This window comes from Hetaerina americana, unplaced genomic scaffold (assembly GCF_022747635.1).
Source record: "Hetaerina americana unplaced genomic scaffold, ioHetAmer1.1.p SCAF_15, whole genome shotgun sequence".
NCBI classification, from domain to species: Eukaryota; Metazoa; Arthropoda; class Insecta; order Odonata; family Calopterygidae; genus Hetaerina; species Hetaerina americana.
This window is the reverse complement of record NW_027286625.1, coordinates 12,250,495-12,273,599: the sequence shown is the minus strand read 5'-3', so window position 1 is coordinate 12,273,599 and position 23,105 is coordinate 12,250,495. Positions and strand designations below refer to the sequence as shown.

Sequence of the window (23,105 nt, the reverse complement as noted above, 5' to 3'; positions counted from 1 at the left end):
GACCTCTTTCTTTCTTACCTTTTCATCTATTTTCCTAAAACCCTTCTAATAAAACCTACTCGTATCTTCATTAAGACTGACCCGCATATTCGTCATCAGTGTTAACCCGATTAAAAGTTTCACATAATTGAGCAGCGCCCAAGTCTTGACATGTTCTGAGTTCCTTAATTCAATCCCATCTAATTTATAATTAACATCTTGTTCCCCTTTTCCAAAATTTCAGTGCAGTACATTTGCTGCATATTAAATCTAACTTCCATTTCTTACACAATTCCAAGATCTGGTCTAAATCGCTATAGAGCAACCCACTCTCTACCGATGTCCTTATTCCTACGCAAATAACTGTGCCATTTCGAAATAATTATGGCTGATGTTTAAGTGGTAACTTGTGCCATTAATATACCAAAAAGGTTATGGGTCTTTTTAAAATTTCCTGCGGCACTACTGAGGTTACATCTATCTGCCTCTGATGAACTCAACCCATCGACAGCTCCTTTTTGTATACGGTAGGTAAGAAGTCCTTTATTTAGTTGGCCAATATCTCAATAATGCCATTTCTAACATAGTTTGTGTATCAATTTTTGTGAGGGACCCTGTCGCAGGCTTTCTTGAAATGAAAATGCGAAGATCCACTTTAGTATTCTCTTCCGCCGATTCCAGGATATCACGAATAATACGACCCAATTTTTTTTCCATTATATCTTATTCTAGTTACGACAGTTCCTCCTGTCGAGAAAGACCATTATATTGTTAACAATTTTATGCTATTATACTTTGGAGGATATATTTGAATCAAAAGATATGTCTGTAATCACCAGAATCCTCTCGATTGCTTCATCTTTAAAGAGAATCAAACCTTCGCGAGGTATCCAACCTTCTTCTATTGAATTGTAAAAAAAATTGTTTTCAATTATGCCCGATTTCTTCATCCAACAATTAATGGAGGACGCGGCGCCTCGTGGATGTTGAGGTCGCATTTTTCAAGGTATTCAAGGTTAATGATACGATTAAAAAATAAACGAGTAGGCTGAGTATATCTGCAAGTTACTAGTAACTTGTTCTTGAATCAGGCAGGAGAAGGGAACAGAGTAGAGGAACAGGATAGGATGCGTTAAACTAGGTTTCCGGTGACCTTTTAATGTCTAATTCATGCTAAGGAAATAATAAAGTACTAATGGGAAGGACTTCAGGTGGGAAAGAAAGTTTACGTAAATTGACTACCTTATATTTGTTAGTGGTAATGCCCAAACAATCAGTCGAGAAATAAATTGCAGTTTTCTTTAAGTGCATAGCGAAATCAACGTTAGGGGCATGAGAAGACGATATATTATGCAAATTTATATAATGAAATTCTAAATAAATAGATAGGACACTTTGGGAAACTTTTAATCATTCCAAAACCAGAGTAAGGGCGTAGGTTAGGAAACTTATAAGTCATCAGTACTTATGTTTAATGGGCTTTACAGGCAACGTACAGAGGATAGAAATTGAGATTGCGGTTTTGGTTCAAAATTCGAAAAAGACAATAAGCTGGAGGGTATAATGTGAGGTAGTTGAGAAGATTATGCCTAAATTACTTCTAAAGAGTTGATTGCTGAGGAAGGGCCATTATTGTGTCAACCTCAAGTAAAATATCACACAATTCGCAAGAGAAAGCTCCCAAATGAAGCAAATATCACGGAATGGAAAATGAATACACCAGAGCACTGATTTTCAGGTTCCAAAATTGTCAGTTTTCGGTAGCTAAAAAGTGCTATTATCGCACCTCGCTTGGGCAATATTAAACGTCAATTTTTATGAAATCAACGGTAAAAAAAGAAGCATCAATTCTGTTAATTATCAACGTCAATGGGAAACGTGGGGAGGTGGGAGGGTTGTTACGGGAAATGGATGCAGGAAAGGTGAATCCAGAGCAACTTGATAGGCGATGGAATGTTGAAGACTGTTACAAAAGGAAATTCGTTAGGCAGGAGAGGTAGGGGGAGGAAAATAATGGGCATGTTGTAAGGAATTAAGGGAATTAGAATGTAGTACGTACGTGAAATCGAAGAAGGGTTTACCGTGCGGAGTGTCATGATGTCTTGCCAGGCGAGGCTTGGAAGTGTAGCGGTAGCTGAGCGCCTGTGTTTATCTAAAACCTACCTTAAACAGTAGATTACCATTTTACAAATAATGAGCACTCATTTATGAAAAGGACCGATGGTCAGATAGAGAAAAATCGCGAATAACCGAAAGGAACTGTTTTCAAATTACATAAAAAACATTTTATTAGTATTCACTGAAAGGCATTCTTGTAGGTAATTCTCCATGGTGTTGTACAAAAATACTTCCCACATGACATATATATGAAGAATGAAATCGTTAACGCAGTAAACAGGAATGCATTACAATATCAGTTATATTTTATAAGTATCATGCAAAATTTTGGGTAAACTTTCGACCAAATAACTCACCCATCGTTAGAGTGTCGCATTGCGCTAACAAGGAGAAAGTGTATGGTATCGCCTTTGCAGTGTCGCACCCGTTGCATTTCCGATTCGGTGCTCGCTAACTACCAGTGACGGAAATATGAGCGGCATCAAACACGCATCATCAAAATAATTATGAACAGTACCAAAATGTGCTTTTATTGTTCAAATTTTTACAAAATTAACTTTTCAAACTTATTTTACAAAACTGTCAAAAAAAACATTGCCGTCGAAATATGGATAGGCACTGTATAATGCACTTATTCGGGGGTTAATTTATTAAACGTTTGTACACAATTTTAAACCCCGTTATCTTCTTAGGAACTAATTACATGGGTACTAAATATCCGCGAGTCTAGACATAGCGGTTTAAATTAAGGAAAACCCCCACGAATGCAACCACTGAAACTCTGATGCACATCCCGGTCACAACCATGTTCTCGTGGGTTTGAAAGCTCACGTCCCGAAGAATCGGAACGGAGAAACCTCCGTTGGCAACCCCCGATGATCCTTGACGACCACTTCGCCGTCAGTTATTCCAGACCTGGTCCTCTCTAAAATTAAAGAGCAGAGAGTTGGCAATGTCGGCGAAGGCCTTCCCCAGCTGTTCAAGCAGTTGACCCTTGATGTCATTGAAGACCTCGTGAGCGTTCTCGTTCAGAAAGGAGTTGACTGCCTTTCCTGCAGGTGGCAGCAAATGTTTGTTGAGCCGTCGAAGCAGAATGGAAGACAGCGCATGTGGACAGAAGAAGAATCTAGTGGTTAATCTCCTGTTGAGCCGAGTTTGGTGGACTCACGTTTGACGATTATTTTTTATCCATTGGCGAGTGAGTGGAATGAGTAGGATATATGGTTGACTTAATGCTTCCATTCATTGCTGGAGTAAGTTAAAAACCCCTTCCCTTTAATATATCGGTGAGTCACTCTTACAAACGTTCCAATTCATGCCAGGATAGAGGTACTTGTTTTACCTGGCTGCTGGACCAGGGACGAAATACTTGCACTCGACCTAGTGGTATAAAATTGATAATTTGATGTCTATTTCTGAATGAATACCTTAATCAATTTTTACTGCTATCCTTTTTGCTTTTAGATTTGGATTTTCAGAACAGTTTCGCCTCTAGAGAATGTTGGTAAGGAACAGCATTTGAACATAATTAATCTCAGGAATATTTAACCTGAAGTTAATACACCTTTATTAGCCGGATCTTTTCATGTTCAAAGATTTCGATAATTTCATATTTAATTGAAAATTTTGAAACGATACTCTTTTCATGATTACAAATTATTTTCTCTTTTTTTAATGCTAATATATTAACGAAATAAACAAGCATTTGACAAATTGTGTGTCATCTTGATCTAAGAGGTTAGTTAAAGACTTCAACTGAAGATAATTTTTTCACTATATTGAATTATGAGGGTCCTTAAAAATTGCAGCTTGAGGCACACACCTGGTGCGCCCTAATCAATGAGCGCAGGTGGCTAAGCCCCTTCTACAAAGCTAGTACGCCCATATTCTTTGTGCGCACGACTAAAATTAAATTGTTGACTGACTAGGAGCTTAACGCATTTGCAGATTAACCGAAAGGTCTCGCGTTCTACTCCCGCCAAGGGTAGGGAATTCGCTTTAGAAAAACCTGAAACACATTGAAAATTCAATCTCATGTCAATTCAGATATATACTTTGGCGTACCTTGCATCTATGAAGTAATTCCTCCTTCTGAAACGGAAGGGGTGGTTCGAGATTATTTGTGAATAAAGGATTTTTTTTAATTTACTTAAATAATCACACCTAAAATACAGCAACTATTTCGGTTTCCAGGAATAAGGCAGATAAAATACATCGCCAGGTTCGTCGTGGAATGGTGAATTAGAGTCCGCATTTCATCTATATCATTACATTTTTTGCTATCGTCCGTGTGTACTACAATATGCATATAGGTGGTAAAATAACTTCAATCCCCTGTTTCGTGTCAGAGAAGGTGTCGTATGAGCAAGAAGCATCCTCAGGGCACTGGGAAGATTTTTACCATAGAACTCTTCTCGGTGTCAGTCATTCATTTCATTTCTTTGCCGACCGGAAACCAATTCGGACGCACATATGGCCGTCATTAATTATTGTTCGTAAAAACATCAGAAAATATGAGAAAAAACTACGAAAAACGTAAATTGGGTAGGTGCGGTGGCTTGTGTACTTGCTTCCTACACCGAGGCCCCATGCTCGAATCTCGGCAGTACAATGCCGTATCGGGAGTATCGCTCGAATCTCGGCGGTAGAATCGTTCGGCGGTAATTTATCAGAGGCATACGGAACCGAAATGTGGGGAGTACTTCAGGTGGCGTCTGTCGGATGGGACTTTAAAATTTCGTGGCTCATTGGCAACTTTCTGGTAGGGGTTGACTAACGCCGACGCCAGGTTCCCCTTCACCCTATTACCCATTCCCTGAAAATCCCACCTCTGTTACACTCATTCGTTGCCAATGGCACGGATGAGATCCGCCGGTCGCCTCCTCTAATGACTAACAAAACATGACTCTCCTGTGTAGGTATTTTCCTGTTATATCATGTGTAATGTGCATATGTATGATAATTAAATTTATAATTTTTAAATTTGCATGCATTTTAATTTTTTTGCGTGCGTGTCTAATAATGGCAGGAAAAAATCGTTGGACAATTCAAATTATTATTATTTGGTGTGCAGAAGAAAGGAAACAATAAAATGGGCGGTAAGGAAAAAAAAAGATGAAGTTCTAGACATGGTAGAGGAAGAGAGAGGAAGCTGTTGAGAGAAATTCGAAGGAAGCAGTACAAATCGATGCAGAGGAAACTGAGAGACATTGGGATGCTGAAAGCAGTAATAGAGGAGAAAAATCTGGGAAAGCGAGGCAGAGGAAGGTAAACGATAGGCATTTTGAATGGAATTAAGTGAGATAGAAAATAAGGAGAGTTATAAATAGAGCTATTTACAGAAATGTGTAGCATGGGGTTCAAGTACATATTTTGTCATCTTTGCCAAGACTTGAGAGAAGAGTAGCGTATTGTACCAGGGGAAATGGAAAAAACTACCCATAACGAAGCATAGTACTCCTTTTAATATAATTACAACAAAGATTTAAATCTCATCGAGTCTTCTTTTGACTGCTATCGACCAGGTTTTACTATGGATTAAAAATTCGCCCGGGGGAACGTCAGAAGAAGGGAGGCAAGTGTTTCAGTTGACCCATCTCCCGTGGGAGGGCGGAGGGGTTACAAAACACCGGAGTGGATGCAAATTGTGCGTCGCGGGACAACAGGCGTTGCGAGGCACCGAGGTCGACCACAGTGGCTCATCTCGCGACGATGGGGTCATCAGTGTGACCCCGTCCCATCTTCTCCAGCCAAATGGCCGTAACGTCCGTACCTGTTTAATCTAATAGTACCGTGAACGTGCTTCGTGAAACGATCCTTGCGCTGGTGTCCGACGATTCTCGCTTCCCGTCCGAGAGGGATTAATTCATGGCTGTTTGCAAAGAGATGCCTCGGAATAAATCGCCATTGTGTCGGGATATGGATAATTGAAATTGGAAAAAAATTACCCACGCGCGATAAAACGTCTTTTGAGACATATATTTACATAAAGTTTCTTGGTCTTTGAGATAATATAATGGGAGTAGATTCAAGGTTTATTAGATGCAGGTGCGGAGAAGGATGGAGAAATAAGTCAGACAGAGCCAAATTATGGAGTTTTTAATGAGGCGAGGGAAGAGAATTAGTTGCTGGGGAAATTCGAAGAAGGAAGAAAAAGTGGGGGTAAGAGATATGGAAGGGTCGTGGGATGCTGAAGCCCGTGATACGTTATAAGAAAAATGTACAGGAAAGGTGGTAGGGGAAGGAAGATAATAGGCTTTTCGGACAGCATTAAGGCAGCTAGGAGTAATGAAGAAATGCAAAGGAATTAATATACAGCAAAGAAAAGAAGTTCTTGTGAGACATGTTTTACTACCTCTAATAGAAAAAATACGTTGAATGAATGAATATGGTCTCTGAAGCCACCATTTGAAACTCATTGAGGGCATAATGATTTTCGGAATAAGATAAATTTGTATAGTCCTATTGAAAAAGTGGACTGCATGCATATATTTATTTCCAAAAAAAAATCTTTTGACAATATTTGTTTCCCAATTATGATTTACCTACATATATCCAACCTCTTTTGCCCATTACGGCGAATTAGCTCAAAGCGCTCAACCTACCGATCAGAGGGTCATCCCTGATTCAAATACGGGTGGCACTCCCGATAACTCGTTCCCAATGAAGCCCAAGGTGGGGTGAATTTCGGGTGCAATGACTTTTTGCGGAAGCGCAAAACGACGCAGAGAAAGGACCTCAACACTCAAAGAGGGAGTTGATGACAGGGGCATTGAATAAGGACGATAGAGAATAATCAGTAAAACATTGGATATGGGGCGTCGCGTATGGGGCGGGGATTAGGTCGTTGAAGGGAGATAGATGATAGGCATGTTGATATGTGGGTGAGGAGAAGAACGGAAATATAAACAAACGAAGTAAAATACATGATGAGTGAGGATTTTTGAGAGAAATCCGAAAGAGGCAGGAATGGTAGATGAGAATAATTTTGATTGGCGATGATCTGTGGAAGACGAATAGAAGGCGAATGTTAGGTGGGAGAGGTATTGGGGGGTGGGGGGTGGGAGAAGAGAATAATCGTGTTGGACGGAATGAAGTGGGGTAGGAAGTATGCGGATTTCAAGAAGGGGTTATTGTATTGTACAGTGTCAGATAGCGTATTTTAAAGCGAGATTAGGAAATGCAGCTTTGGTAACCTCTATGCATTCGAGACTAAACAGCAGCTAACTACCGTGTTAATTAACCGTGAACTTAATCGGTGGATTTCACGAAACACGCCTTTGGGACTAATTAAGTGGATGTGAACTAACTGACCAGGAGATCCTCACTCTTGTTGTCAAGGTGGCCTTCGAGGTTAAATACCTTGGTTTCGGTTGTTCAGGAACGGCTTGGCCCGGATTGGCGATTAAAAAATATTCGTTAGTACATAGAAATTTCGTCGAAGAACTGGCTACGCTTCGTTCCGCATTTGCCTCTTCACCCTTTGCAATTTCGACTCATCGCGAGAACCTTAGACCCTTGAGGACTTCGGCATGCACATTAAAATATCTTCTGGTGGTAAGTCACTCCTACCCTCACTTCAAAGTTGTGAATAGAGCTGAATGGAGTTACGCCTAGCCCAGTGATAACCGGTCGGGTGTGTGTTTACACGCGTGTGATTCCGAATGGGTTTTCCCCTCGTTTGACTTACGGCTCGCATTCCTCACAGTCAGACCTCTCTCTCTCTTTCCTTTGCCCCCGCCGCCCTCTCAACCCTCCTCTGCACCAGTAGTCTGCTGACGTAATCCGCGGTGACAGTGACTCTTTTTAACTCGTTCTCCCGCGCGCTCGCTTGCACGCCGAGGAACAAACTGTGGTCTTCATCCACGCCGAGTGACGTTGTTTTCGAATTAGCTCTTGGTATCCTTGACACGCTCCAACCTCGTGGCCCCTTAGCGCTGTTTCTAAACACCGGTGAGGAGGCCTTCCCCTGTGCTCGACATAGTGACATAGAGAAGAACTACTTTCCGGACTGCGCGCAGGTCCCTCGACGACCGTGAGGTAGGATTTCGCCAATTCAAGCATTCTTTTGGCAGGCGGAGAAATGTGCATTCGTCGCGTGAGTATTTATTTCTTAATCATTAATCACACTCAATGGCCTTTTACAATTCGGAAGTATTCACGTCCATATGATATAATTTAGAATTAATATTTTAAAAATAAATAATGCGGATTTTCTCTTCCTTGTTCCTTCCTTGAGGTGGAAACGTACGAACATGTAATTAAAAATGCTGATTCTACCATCTACATCTACATAATACCCCGCAAAACCGTCGCAAGAGCGTGTGGCGGGGGGTGTTAGGTCACCACCCGTAAAAGATAACAAAACCACCTGCAAAATCAACATACTATCGGGATTAATTTTCAGAATAATATGTTTTTGCGAAGCGGTCGGTTTCATCTGATATTATAATTGTATGTGCAAATTCATTAATAGCACAATGCATTCAATTGCCAAAAGAATAGAGATACCTCTTTAAACCATTAAAAAACTATCAGTACCGTACAATGCATTGAAGCTAATAGAAATCTTAATATTGCGCATGTGTCAATACTGAGAACAATTTTAACACATTGACATATGCCTCATTGACACATCTTATTTTATACGCTTACATTTCTCTCTTTGACATTCTTAGAGAGGCACAGTATTTTTAACAGAGTTGGAAGGCAACGCCACAGTCTGGAGAATATGACATAAAATGACTTTCGGAATGGGGGCAATCCAATTTCAGGGGGCTACAAATACAGACAGGTTACGAGGTCACCATGCTTTCTGAGGATAACAAGCAAAATAAAAATAAAATCTAAAGGAAAACATTTCCTTTTGAAAAAAGAGGTTAGACGGCATACACAGACCGGTGGGCAGATTGAAATTAATCACACTTAAATAGGGGTGGGGTAATCTCCACATATTTAATGTTATCCGTAAAGAACTCGACGCCGGATAATTTGTCCACTTCAAGTAATATTTGATAGCAAAACAAAAGTAACCTGCGGAAGAAAGCACGGAAGAAAGCAATATTGACTGTAATATCGAAATATTCTTTTTTTTATTTCATTTCAAATATACTGTGCATGAGGATACCTAAAAAAATCGCAGAAATTGGAGGCACTCGCCTTTCGCGGAGCGTGACGCCTGGGAGGGGTGGGAGGAGTGCATCGGAGGAGAGCCTGAGCGAGTGGAGGGAAGGGAGGATCGATCACATGATATACAGAGCTGCCAAAGTACTCGCATCAAACACTAAGAAGACGCGCGGAGATTTACAATGTTCTCTGCTCATGACGTGTTTAACGTCTTATACCTTCTCCAAATGCATATTTCAGTCATATTTCTTCTTGCAGTCTGATGTATTGGCGTAAGGTATACTCGTATGTACCAAACCATCCTTCCGAACTGAAACCAGGACGCGGTGCGTTCGTTGCGCTTGTGTGCTCCGATAACCCCTAATATCTGTGCTGACGTTCATCAAATAAACCAATAACAATTGCTCCCGGGAGGGTCCACCAGACGAAAGGTTGTCCTAGCAACGTCTGTTCCTCAGCAAGGCGGCTGCAAAAGGCGTCTGATCCTAGTAGCCACGATGCTGAAGACTGCCACTGAGGAGAGCGTTGGGCATGTTTCGAATGACTAGGAAAAGGATAGTTCTCTTGGGCAAGAATGCAGAGGAGAAGAAATTATGCGGTGTTAAAAATGTTTTATTCTAATGCTGGGTGCCAGGCTGTGCTTGCTTAGATTAGGTCAACAAATATATCGTCGTCAAGGTTTTTTCATTCAAAACTTACCTTATTCGCTGGGCTGAATAATAAAAATATATTCAAAAATCATTATATTTAATTAACTCAAATTGTAGCTCACGAAAATAGCAACGTGTACTTACATTTTAGAGTTTCGAAGCTTTCAATAGATCTCCGAAAGCATTTCATGTTAAGCTTTTTTTTGTATGGCATGTTTTAAATTCTTCCTATTTTATTTTACCAGACCTTTTTACTTGACGGCTATTTATAATATAGCTGGCTATGATTCCCAAAATAGAATATTGCATTATTTAAGTATTTCACAAGAATAATCAGAATTTTTATTTTACGTAAAGCATCCAGGTATACCTATTATTTAACCTGAATAGTCCAGCAACAATATCTTTTGTTTCAGAGGGAAATTCAAGTCTAAAAAGTCTTTTTCAGCCCGAGTGGAGATGCCTGTGCTTACATAATGCGAACTGTTCGAGCAAATGTAGTATCAAACCACGTATGATTCGAATTGGCGGCAGTAAAATCATGTCACCTAAATATATATCTGTATTCGCAATGCATTATGAAGGTGTGCCTCATGGGTGGCTTGTGTCCTTACTAGATTAACTTTATTGAAATTTCCTGGATGTCACTAGGCGAAAATACCTGAAATAATAAAATAATAAGTTGACTTTTGGATAGCGTGCTTGCCCTTTGTACACAATAATGGCGGAGAAGCACTCACTTATCAACTGCTTAAGGGTCTGAGACAAACGGCTCATGGTCGAAGAGCTTAAATTTAATTCGCCGCGAAAGTTATCCAAATATTTTCCTTCGAGTCCCGTATTAAACCTTCATGCTTCATGGCTGAATGATGTCCATTATCTTGGCGGTTTATTTTTATACCCGGAAGTTGTCTTTGCGGCCCATTATCGTATGCTTTAGATTTGGTTGTCACATGGGAGCGCCAACGCAGAGCCGCTCAACCGAATTCATTCATGCGGGGTCGTGAATTGGCCCTCTCGCGGAAACGAAAAGTAGTTTCCACTGGGCTTGTCGTTGTCTCACGGAAAAAACAATTAATCCAATATTTAAGACGACCCTGTCGCAGTATGCCTCGTCGATCGTTTCCGTGAAATTCCCCTTTATGAATGAGATTTATCGCGAGAAGTAACCCATTAAAAATTCCTCCCATCGGTATTTATTAGAGTTATAGAGATTCCTCACCTATGAGACTAAACCAATGGGGAAGCCATATTTCGGTTTGCATTAGTTGAAAAGTATTGGAGAGTGAGTAAGGATTTGCCAATAGGGGAAAATATATACATTAAGAGGGTTTTTTTATTAGAGCAACTTGGTTTTTAGCATGGCAAATATCTGAAGAAAATACAATCAAATACTCAAGTAGATATCTAAGAAAAATAAGCATAATATTATTAATCAAATTGAGACAGCAGCAAGATCTCAGGATTTTAGAACTGTTTTATTTCACATGCAGCGAAGGCAGTGCTTCGGAGGATGTAAAAGAGAGCAAATGATTATCAGAAGGGGATATTTGGATTTAGAGACGATATGGATATGCGTGATGCAATGTTAATGATAAAGTCACGAGTAGAATGAAACATAATAATAGAACCAGGACTTATTTATGCATTTCGTGGATTTGGAGAAGATGTTCGACCGAGTTAAATGGGCACCATTAATGAAAATTATGCAGACGATAGGAGTAGATGGAGGCATTACCAAGTAATAGATTGGCTAAGGTAAATAATATTAAAGATGGTGACAAAAACTAAAACACGTCGAACAGTTCAACCATTTAGGAGGTGTTTTAGAAGAATATTGGCACAGTAGTTACTATTGTTAAGTAATCTACCGCTAAAGGTAGGTTTTCGATGGAAACAACTACCTAATAAAGGTTTTCTTTCTCTTAATAAAACAAAACCCAACATCCTACTCTAGAACAAGCCCCTCTTCATCGCCCAACACCCCTAACATATCACTGCCCCTTCCTCATTTGCCAAGCATCTGCCCTCTATCACAGTCTTTAATAACCCACTACCGATCAATACGCCATTCATCCATTTTTCCTGCATCCTTAGAATTTCTCCCAACAGTACCCTCTCCTCGTCCAACATACCTAGCACTTCCTCATTTGTTTTCCTTTCTGTTCATTTCATCTTCTCCACACCAACATTTCAAAAGCCTCCAGTCACATCTATCCTTCTTCAATGACCACGTTTCCGCACCGTACATGGCCACGCTCCATATCAAAGTTTTTACGAGTCTTTTCTTAATATCCTTACTCATCGTCCCTCTCATCAACTCCCTCCTCCTTGTGAAAGCCTCTTTGCCTAGCGCGATTCTTCTCCTTACGTCCCTACTACTTCACCGTGTTGGTCCAAAACACTACCGAGATACGTAAACTGTTCTACCTGCTCTATTTTTGCCCCCCTACTTTAATGTTAAGTTTAGCCTTCCTCTATATGAAAAATCGCATTACCTTTGTTTATTTATATTGATTCTCATCCCATATCTATCTCACTGAATTTCCAATTCACTCAGCAATGCTTGCAAAACCTTGGCTGACTGGCAAGCTAGAACTTGGTCATCAGGAAACCTAACTGATTTTACGGATTCCCTGCCGACTTTCATTCCTATCTCCAGTTCTTCCAATGCCTCTTCAATCATTTCCTCTGCATGCAGGTTGAACAGAACCGGTGATAATGGGCAACCCTGCCTCACACCTCTTCCTAACACTGCCCATCCGGAATCTCCGTTCCTCAATCCTTGAAATCTACGAAACAGATAAATACGCCCCGATTGTATTCTATGTTCCTCTCGATTAGTGATCTCATTGCTGCGATAGTATCGCGCGTGCCTCTCCCCTTCCTAAGCCCAAACTGATCATCCCCCATAATCATTTGCTCTGCTCTCCATTCTTTTGTTGACGTTGCGGAACTACTTTAGTTGCGTGGGAAATCGAACTATTTCAAACTCCCGAGGACATCAAATGGAGAATTTCATTCGGCAAAGAAACTTTTACCAGTTGATGACAGGCACCTTAATTTAATATGTAAAGTAAAGATTAGTGAAAATTGAACGTGGTGCGTAGTTTTTTTATGTCTCGAAAACTTGGTCTCAGAGGCAAGAAGAGGATAAGGGTTGATTGGAGGATACGTAAGAGTAGATGAGGAGAAGAATGGAAAAATAAAATGGATAGAAAGTTTTGGAGACTGGGGAGGAGATACAGCGTAAGAAATGCTATATATCAATAGTTAATAAAGGGAATTGACATTAATGATTACCGTGTTCATGAAAAATTCAAAGGCGTTCAATTTATTTGTTTGCGTTCATTTTCTTGGAAGATACGTAATGAAGGGCGCCAAGGAAGTGGACATATCGGCGATGAAACACGAAATGTCGATTGAAGGGTGTGTAAAAACAGTCGATACAACGGGGCGTCAACTCATGCCGCCGTCGTGGGGCTGCCAATTGAAATCCCAGTTTTATTTACGCTATCGGGGTCGTTACGAAATCCCACGTGCTCCCGAAGCCTTTCTATCGCCGTTGACCTCCAAATCTCATCCCAGACAACCGTTGCGGTGACTCCGTTGTTTTGCTTCCGCTCGTCTGTGTGGAGGCCTTGCATTTCACATTCTCCTGTCACGGCGTGGTGACGAGAGGCGCCCCCCCCCTTTGAGGGCGATGTCTCCTCCACTCACCCACAATGCGAGCCGTCTCCATCGGGGGCGACTTGCTGGGAGCTCGAGGAGTACACGCGTCTGTCTCCCGCCGTGAGTTCGTTTCTGGACGCCCATCCATATGGTCTTCTGCGGCCAGCAATCCATGGATTGGTTTGCAGCAATCCCTCTGCGCTCCTCCCCATCTTGTGTCAATCTCTTAACGTCCAAGTAGAAATGGCAAACCTCTACCATCTCTTCGATGTATTCCGTTCGAGGATCTCTCGCATTGGAACCCCTGATTGAATCCTCCAGCATTGTTTCCAATAGGCCACCGTGGCCTAGCTATCCAGGAGTCTCATCTCCTTTCCACTGTATTGGCAATTCTTTAATCCTCAGTTGTGCCTCTTCGATTACCGTAAATGCTCCCAAGTTATCTTTAAGATTCTACGGCAGCAACACTTCTCAAAGAGCAAAGATTTCCTATTACATTTCAATATGTTAATTTTTAAATTGTTTATCCTCAACGACAAATAATAATCTCGCCTAAATTGGTGTCAGGCAGAGTTTATTTGGACTCTTGAAGTGAAGACATTACTTAACTTAATTTCTAATTATCTTTACTAAAGATTCATTATGTTGCTGAAGTTGTTGATCTAGCAACTGCAATTTTTTATTCATTTATTTATGAGTATAGGCCAGGAAAACTTCATCAGTTCATTGCCGATGTTTCGATTTCAAAGTCATAATCCATCCTCAGTTCCATAAATAATGGAATTATCATCATTTAAAAATTAAAACCAAAGTAAATTTAAACCATTGAAAACTGTTATTGACCATTTCAACCTACTGTTGAAATTATGGCACACTGAGTATTATTTATATATCAAGTTGAAATCATATAATATCTTGATATTTCTCATGATTGTAAGCGATACATCATGGACGATCCGTATTAACATAAATTATTAAGCTTTTGAACGGATTCTCAGTGAATTGCATGTGCAATAAATTTTATCATGGTGGTCCATGATAACATTTTTTGCACAGGCAAAAAAAATAAAATAATTAAAATTATAATTAATTGAAAATTTTTTCCATTGTTTGTAACCCTGAGTAAGATTTATGAATAAAGCGAAGCGTCGGAGATACACTATTGAAGATTTTGGGACCACATTTCTCAACAACAAAAATATACAAGTATCATGATATCCATTGAGGAATATATAGTTTCATCATGTCCGGATTACCACTATCTTTGTAGATACTTCTTTTGAAAGAATAAATTCATCGTCCCTTGCACTACTCTTCCGGAGTCCATTTAAGTTCAAAAATGTTTAAATCGAAAAAAATACACCAAGACTTTTTTCTGTTTAAAATGTTTCACTAACCTTATGGAAGATAGTGAACATTTGTAGCAGTTTTTATTATAAACTTTATTATTTTCTTTGCTTTATTTTTTTAGATTTAGGTTTCCGTCCACGGGGACGAGTATCAGTATATTCCCTCATTAAGATTAATATATTGTTTGTCCTTCTAGTTTATATTTAAAATATCACCCACTAAGTTTGCACAAGTGGTTCAAAACATGCACAGTCCTGCCTTTCTACTAATCTCTGCCCTTCGCGTACATTGGAAAGGTATACCAAGTCGTACATATTTTTTGCCGATCATTCCAATGATACCTTCCAAAACAAGGGTCCATTACACTGATGAAGTGGATCGCTGGAGTCCTACCGGAAATGTTGATTTTGTTCGGACGCAGAGTTGACCACTGAGGTAGTCTGGTATGTTTCGGAATGAAATTAGTTAGGATTTTGACGTTTTAAGGTCAGCCGTGCCAAGGGCGAGATTTTAACATATCACTTCTCTAAACCTCCGCCACAGTCGCGTACATTGTCAACTGAGATCTCTTTGATGAGGTGACTGATGTCATTGTCTTCCGAGCCTGAGGATCCAGGATCGTGATCATGCTGTGTTTTTTAAAAAAGACATTCGGGGCCAAGTGTGCGTTGGTACGAGATCGCGTCAAAAATTTAATTGGTGAGAGAATTCAAACGTACATGGTGAAGCGCATTTCTAAAATTGCGTCATAATCTACTTCAGGGTTTTTCTCCACGCCGTTCTACCGCACCCGAATTCCGAAATCGGTTATCACTGGAGTGAGACTCACCTTGCCATAATTTCTCATCTCCATGATTGGCACAGAAGTCCTTCGCCACCCGCGTTAACTAACCCAACCGGGCCTCTCACTATCTGCTGCCAACTGCATCATGTCGTTCAACTCTTGTACGGTATATTTATTTCACCCGACGGTCGCACTGCGCTTTTCTGCGCGCAGTTGAGCACATCTGGAGGGGAGGCATGCTTCTTTTGGAGGCCACGAATGCTCCAGCATATCCGTGCCATTCCACGACTGATCCCGTGGTTAACGTGCATCACAGGCAAAAATAGTGTGTGTTTTCAGCGGTTTCATTAGTATTCATAGTGGTTAATTACTAACCAAACGATTCCTTTAAATGATGCAATGTATTTCAATAGGCTTCTGTGGTGGTTATATCATTATTTATACTTACATTTATTTTGTTGCATTTACAGAACCTGTGTCCATATTCTGTGAACATAAAAGGCGATCGCAGTACCTAATTTTTGCAATGTGTAAGTTGAAAAATATCCCTGTTAATTAAGTAGAAAGCACTTTATCGTAGGTGATTATTTAATTCGATGACGTTGTTTTCCGTTGTAACCAGTAAAGAAGAAGTCACGATAAAAAACACCTATGGTATTATTCTCCAAAGCCTCTGAAATCATTGTATTTGGGAACTGATATCTCAGAGATTTAGCTGGAGTAATTTTCTTTGAAAAGTAATGACATGCTTTGTCATGAATACCTAAGCTGCGAGTTATGATTCTCTTTAAGTAACGTACATTGATTCGAAACCTAGCAGCTTACCACCTATTATTAAACTTTAAGTAGCGGGAAATAGTTTTTACTTTTTTAAAGGCTGTGATTAGCGGACTTAATTACGAGTATACGAGCCTTGTAAAGTTGTAAAAGGTAGCATTGGTCGTACTCCCTCATTAATCGTTTTAATGAGGAAGTCCAAGGGCACCATTGATCCGTTATAAAATACCGTTCATCTTTCAAGTTGAGCGATTTAAAATGCCTTTTCTTAAGTATTATCAACTGGTATATTAAAGATTTGAAACACCACGTTAAAACGAAAATAGATGGCAATTCATTTCCACTATTAGAGATAACACTATTGCCTATACTTCTGGATAACCTCGTCAACAAAAACTGTGTGAAATAGGAATCAAATCATGCAATTTGTTGCATTATATTTTTGTAAGATTTTCCTTCGCCGAGATGTGCAAAGTTAGTCAAAATAATTAGAAACTGCTATGATAAATAAGGTATTATTAAATATAGCAATAAAATAATACTCCGCTATCTTTACTCTTGATTTGAGGTACCTATGCTTGGGACAATACGTACGAGTTCTGTTCAAGTTCTAAGGTTACCTGTTATTTTCTAGAAAAACTACTGGCATTAGAAATTTGAAACTTTTGGCACTTCTCAGCCTACTATTTCTTAAGATGTATATGTTTTTCAAGAAGTCTACACCATGATTCAATGACTACTGAAAGCGTTTGTGTACGGATCCCTTTTACCTACTGGACCGAGGCCTCTTGGGTTTGTTTTTCACGACATTGGCCTTCTTTGAAATTTCGCACCTATGACAGCTCATATTCCACGTGCATAACACAATTACCGCATGTCTCACTCAATTGATGATGAATTGCCATTAGCGTTCATCACAAACGTGGAGAAAACGGATGGTTACACTATGTTCTTTTTCACCACCTGGCGTCATTTTAAGTATTGAGAACGCTTCTCATTCTAGCGGCTGCCATAAAAACCCTATGCAACGTGCGACATAGCCATGTATTTCTCGTATTAAAATATAGTACCTGTTTTTCATGCCCAAACTCATATTCCTTTCTACTACGATTCCAGATGAAAAAATTGCGCTTCAAGTTTCTGAACTTGATGCGTTCATCGAGCGTTTAAGTACTCACTTACCTTATTACATTGTTAAAGTTGTTGGATAGAGTTCCAGTTGTATAAAATGCACAAGAAAGTTATCACCGCGGCAAAACAAGAAATTAAAGTATTGCTTGAATTAACGAAACCTAAATATATTTGAATTTGTCAGAGTAAACCGTATTGACTTAAAGTTTAGCGCGCCAGAAAACTTGCGCTTACAAGTGATGGGACCTTTAACTCGTACAAGAAAAAACTCAAAAACATGACTTTTATGACTATGGAGCACTTATCTCAGCTTCCTCCATTTTATTGAGAAGCATTACTTTTGTGGCGAACGAAGGGTCATCGACTTGGTGGTACGAAAAAAATTGTCGCAATCATCAGACAATGAAATTAGCACTATGTTACTTCCCCAAGCGTGAATGGAGAGGAGAGAGAGAGAACCACGCTCGGCGCCATACTTTTTAAATACGATAATCCAACACTAAGCGACCTGCATGACTCGTTGCGTGACTCTATTCTGGTCATGTCCGCGCAAAATTCGCTCATAGAGAGCACGTCATGTGAATTTCTATTGCGCGCAATCCTGACGTCCTTGAGTCCGAGCGTTCTGCTTCTCGCAGAAGTAGGAATTATTTTTGAGAAAGTAAGAAAGAAATTTAAGCTAAAGTCTACTGCATTTACAGATATCCCTCCCACGAGTTTTGGCGACCGAAAGCCGAACTGAAACACGTATGAAGAGCTGAGGGTTGATTCCGCTCAGGAAACCTCTGTGCTGGGTCGTTCCTCGAGTTCTCCGTTCCGAACGAAGTGGCAGAGCATTTGCTAAATTCCATTCCTTCAAGGCCAAACAGACCGCAGAACTCCTTGCGTGCGGATGAGAAGGAGATTTCGATCTCGTGCCGGTCTTGATGCTAGTTTAAGGTATTTTAATGGAATTGCTGCTCTGCCAACGCCAAAATCCATTGAAGTCTCTTGCGGATTCATTCATTGAAGTTTAAGGACAGTAACCTCGCGATATGGTTGATCAAATCGCTTAGGTGACTAATAAATATAGAAATTTCAACTAAACCCATTTGTGAATTACTCTTCAGTTATTATCAAAATATTATGAATCACCTGAATGCGCCAATTTTTTCTGAGCTCACGGCTAGAGTTTTGCTTGAAATGCAAATGGCGAACGCGATTTTCAATATTTTTGTTAGCCACATCACATTGTAAAATACTGCCAAATTTCTATGTAAAAACGCTTTAACTCTCGGAGTATGGCAAAGAGGGAATCACATTTCGTTCCAAGTGGCCAAATAAAATTTAATATTTTAAGATACGCTCTGTATAAAAATAAAATGTAATTAATATCTGCACAAATAATTCCACGGTAATTCTTTCCTTCAACAGCCAGTGGTGCGAGAACTGAGTATTTGTAGAGCTCAAATACAATTCATGCGAATAAAACGTGGGGATGAATCGAATCTTACATTTTTCGCTAAGGGCGATTTGAAGCACCACAGGACAAAAATATTTTAAAGTTTCAAAGCGAATATTTTTAATTGTTCAAGATTTTAATTTTTCTGACAGTATTCTTAAGATTATGTTGAACATACCAATTTTTTCGGATTTTTCATATGCTGTGTGTCAATGTAGTGCATTTCATTCGTAGTTATAATTAATTAATGTTTGGCAGGAAATGGGAGTAGATTGGAGAGATGGACTTCTCATCCGCAACATACGTATTCGCGTCTCAGACTGCTTAGGTGCGAGTGGCGGATAAAGAGACGGAATGGGTAGTGTTAGGAAGGGTGATAAGAAAGAAGTATCTCCCTTTTTTGCTTTTCAACGTATATATGAAGAAAATGGGGCAAAGAAGGCATAGGAAGAACTGGTGATAGGAATGAAAGTCGATGTGGAATTTACAAAATGAGTTAGGTTTCCAGATGATCAAGCTTTAGTGTACCGTCCGGAAAAGTGGTTGCAATTGTTGCTCAGAGTATGAAAAAGTATTTGCGATAGGTAATGGATGATATTGATGTGAACAAAACAAAGGTTATGAGGTTTTTAAAAAAGAGGAAAGTAAAGCTTAATACTAAAATAGAATTTTATAAACTAGGGTTGGTGCAACAGTTTACCCTCTTTGGAAGTGCTCGGGCCAAATTTGTCATAATGGTAGAGACATAAAAAGATGAATTGTTTGAGCAAAGAAAATTTCACACGGAGGTAAGAGACTAAGGATGCTAAGAAAACACACTTTATAACTTCGATATGGAGCGTTGTTTTGTAGCCTGACGATAAGCGTAGATTGGAGGTTTTTGTCATGCCAGTGTGGTGGAGAATGGAATAGGTGAAGTGAAGAGAAAGGAAAATAAACGAGGGAGTGTTAGGAATGGTGAGGGAGGAAAGAGAAATCATCTAAGAAGTCCAAACGAGGGAGGAAAGATGGATGCTGAGCATTGTGATTGGCAATGGGATGATGAAAATTGATAGAGTGATGAACGTTAGGCAAGCGAATAAGTAGTAGGAAAAGAGTCGGCATGTTGGGAGGAATGTATGGAGGAAGGAAGTATGAGGCAGAGAAAAAGTGTTTATTGCATTGAGTTTCACGATGTGTTTTGTCGGAAGATGCATCTTAGGAAGAAACGCATCGCTATGCACATCAGGTAAACACTTGAAATCCCTGGAGTATCGACTACATTCGTTAGTCAGTTGTTCCAAAAGACCTTTTTCGATCTTACTTAATAACCATCCTCGAAGATCTACGTAATAGTGTAGGAAAACCTAGAAGGAAAGATTTTTATGGGTTAATTCGTAGCATTTACGAGAGTGAAATTTGGTCGGAAAATTGCGTAAAATCTAAGTTAGTTCCCATTCAACAAAAGGAAAATGAGCATCATATTAGGACTTAGAACTATACGTTTGATTTTTTACCCAGCTAAAGTGGCAATTACTAATTAATGAGAGGTTATAAAGGCAGACAAATGATAATTTGGGTGTATCAGTTTAGTTCACGAAGGGAGAGATACACCTGATGCTATAGCAGTATGCTTGAACTAATGGAAAGAAACATGGAATGCAATTAGGATGCAAACATTTATTTCTTGTACTTCGATAAAACTTTCGAAAGAGCAAATTGGATAGAATTATTGACTGTATTACAGGATATAAGAGTTGATCGGATGGTAGGGCGACTTATCCGCAACCTGCACATGTCTCAGACTTCTCCGCTTGTGTGGCGTTTGGTGAGTCAGGGATTGCTAGGCAGGAGTATAAGACAGGTATGCTCACAACCACCTCTTCTGTTCAGTGTACTATATACAAGGAGGTGGAGAATTCCAAAAGAGGCAAGACAAGTAAATTTCGAGTATTTCAAAAGAAAATGAAACGTGGAAGATTGTATGAGACAGTTGAACAGTGGATAAGCGTGTAAGGTGGAGGACAAGATAGGCATTTCATATGCGGAATTGAAGCTTAGTTTTTTGCAATGTGAGGTCAGGAAGTGTCTTGGGATAAACTAAGGTAGGCACGGGAGTTAGGTTTTTGTCCATGCAAAACCTATCCATTCGGTGGACTACCAAGTAATAATAAAACGTAATCATATATTGGGAATCGGAAGAGAGAATTTAATGCGACAAATCTGGAATACCTAATCACAGCTGTCAATTTAGAGGTTGCAGGAGCAGTATTAATTATATGAAGTTTCACTGACATATATTACCCATAGCTTTCAGAAAACTGAATTTCTAACTCTTCATCCGTTCATATCCTCTATAAATTCACGAATTCCCCCGAAATTATTTGATTTTACATTAGATGACATGCGAAAACGCTATGAACTGCATTTAGAGTGTAAAGTGCAGTGGTGTATTGTTTGCTTAAGTATGTAAATAGTGAAAAGTTGAAGGCATTTTCTGGAATAATTTTTTCCTTTTTAGCTGAAGTATATATATTGAAGAGTTGGTTACATTTTTTGGTCCTCTAACACTAGGCCTCTTCCGTTTTCCCTGATATACACGCTCCAATACGTATGTACGCTCTAAGAATGGCATTAATCATCTTATTTTCTCGCGCGCACTAGCCCCTCGAAAGTAGAGCTGTTGCTGCAGCGATTACAACGGAGTGCTCTTATTCCCCAGGTCAGTGAGGAAACCCGATAACTCGGATATCTTTTACGGCAAACATGGATGGTAAATAAAACAACATACTGGGCTTTCACTGTCTGTCTTGAAATAGAATTCATGAAGAGCAGCTGGTATCAATCTCCGAATGGATGTCTAATACTTTTATTAGGCCCTATGAAATAATTCGGAAGTTGATACCGAACGTTTTTATTGGACGAAATGAAACAACTGTCTTTACCGTTTATACTTCGAACTTAATTTTTGAGGGAATGGATGAGTGCAAATTGAAGACTTGATTTGAGTGCATGGAGGATGATGGAAAATTCAGCTGGGACATTTTTACAGGGGCAATGAGAATTAATGATAGGAAAACGAAAAAATAATAATTTTAAAAAAGGAAGAAGAGAAAAGATGGATTTGAGAATATAGCAATATGTACAGGGTGTTGGAAGTTGTTGCGGAAAGGAAAATTTCACGCCTTTAAGCCTTAAAGAAAGAGGGAGGAAAGATAGATAGATAGAAAGGTCTTTATTTGGGCGAAATTGAAACCCTATGGTCCCTTCTTCCTTAAGGGATAGACACTTCGAGCATCAAAAATGGTTGGGGTTATCAGAATCAGAAGATGGTAGAAGAAGATAATAGTTTTAATTTTTATAAAGTGTAGACTTCTTCAAACGTCCAATTAATGGACAATACAGGTAGGTTTCAGGAATTGTACACCTGAACTTTCCGCACAAGTTTTTTGCCGATAAGAAAGCCCAAAATTTTGCAACCCGTCCAATAGTTGCGTCCATTGGTACCACTCCCTGCCCTCTACCGAAGAACATTTAATCGCGAAACATTTCAGATAATTAGTTTGCGAATATCAAAGCATTCACTTTTGGCAAATCTTCAATCTTCTCCAGCCTCCGGCTTCTATCTTTCGTGGTCCCGGAATATATGCGAGGCGTCTGTAAAGGCTGACCTCAGTGGGGCGTCCATTAAAGTTGTGGTTTCACGTTAACAACGCTATTGAGGAGGGCAACAGTAAATCATCTCGATTGTCTTTCCCGTCTTATCGTAGACGGAAGTAGTGAACGGGAAAAATAAGTTGGACATTAAAAGAGAAAAACGCAGGCATATTTAAATGTGGTTGACGAAGAGAGGAAGTTGCAGGGGGAAATCCGAAAAAGGCAGAAAAAGTGAGTTCACAAAGCATTGTAATAAATGTTGAAGTAAATGCTAGGAGAAGGAAAGTTGGGGAAGCAGGGTAGAGGAAGGAAGAGAATAAGATTTTATAAAGGATGAATAATAGACAGAAGTAACGAAGAAATGAAGAAGGAAATAATGTAGGATGAACAAAGGAAAGTTCTTGGGAATAAGGAAATACTTGGGAAATAAGCCGTTGGCGAT

At 39.6% G+C, this 23,105-nt stretch overlaps 2 protein-coding genes across 2 annotated transcripts in view; one reads left to right on the top strand and one right to left on the bottom strand.

Moving 5' to 3' along the window:
• Positions 1–2,613: 2,613 nt before the first annotated feature.
• The window catches only part of LOC139686805 (protein takeout-like), a 54,422-nt gene continuing 33,930 nt past the window's right edge, over positions 2,614–23,105 (bottom strand). Inside the window, exon 7 of the mRNA XM_071583862.1 lies at positions 2,614–3,149. Within this exon, the coding sequence (XP_071439963.1) occupies positions 2,998–3,149 (152 nt within the window). The 3' untranslated portion in view covers positions 2,614–2,997. The remainder of the gene's footprint in view (positions 3,150–23,105) is intronic.
• The window catches only part of LOC139686804 (E3 ubiquitin-protein ligase RNF13-like), a 113,035-nt gene continuing 97,894 nt past the window's right edge, over positions 7,965–23,105 (top strand). Inside the window, exon 1 of the mRNA XM_071583856.1 lies at positions 7,965–8,194. The gene's annotated coding sequence lies outside the window, so the exon portion shown is untranslated. The remainder of the gene's footprint in view (positions 8,195–23,105) is intronic.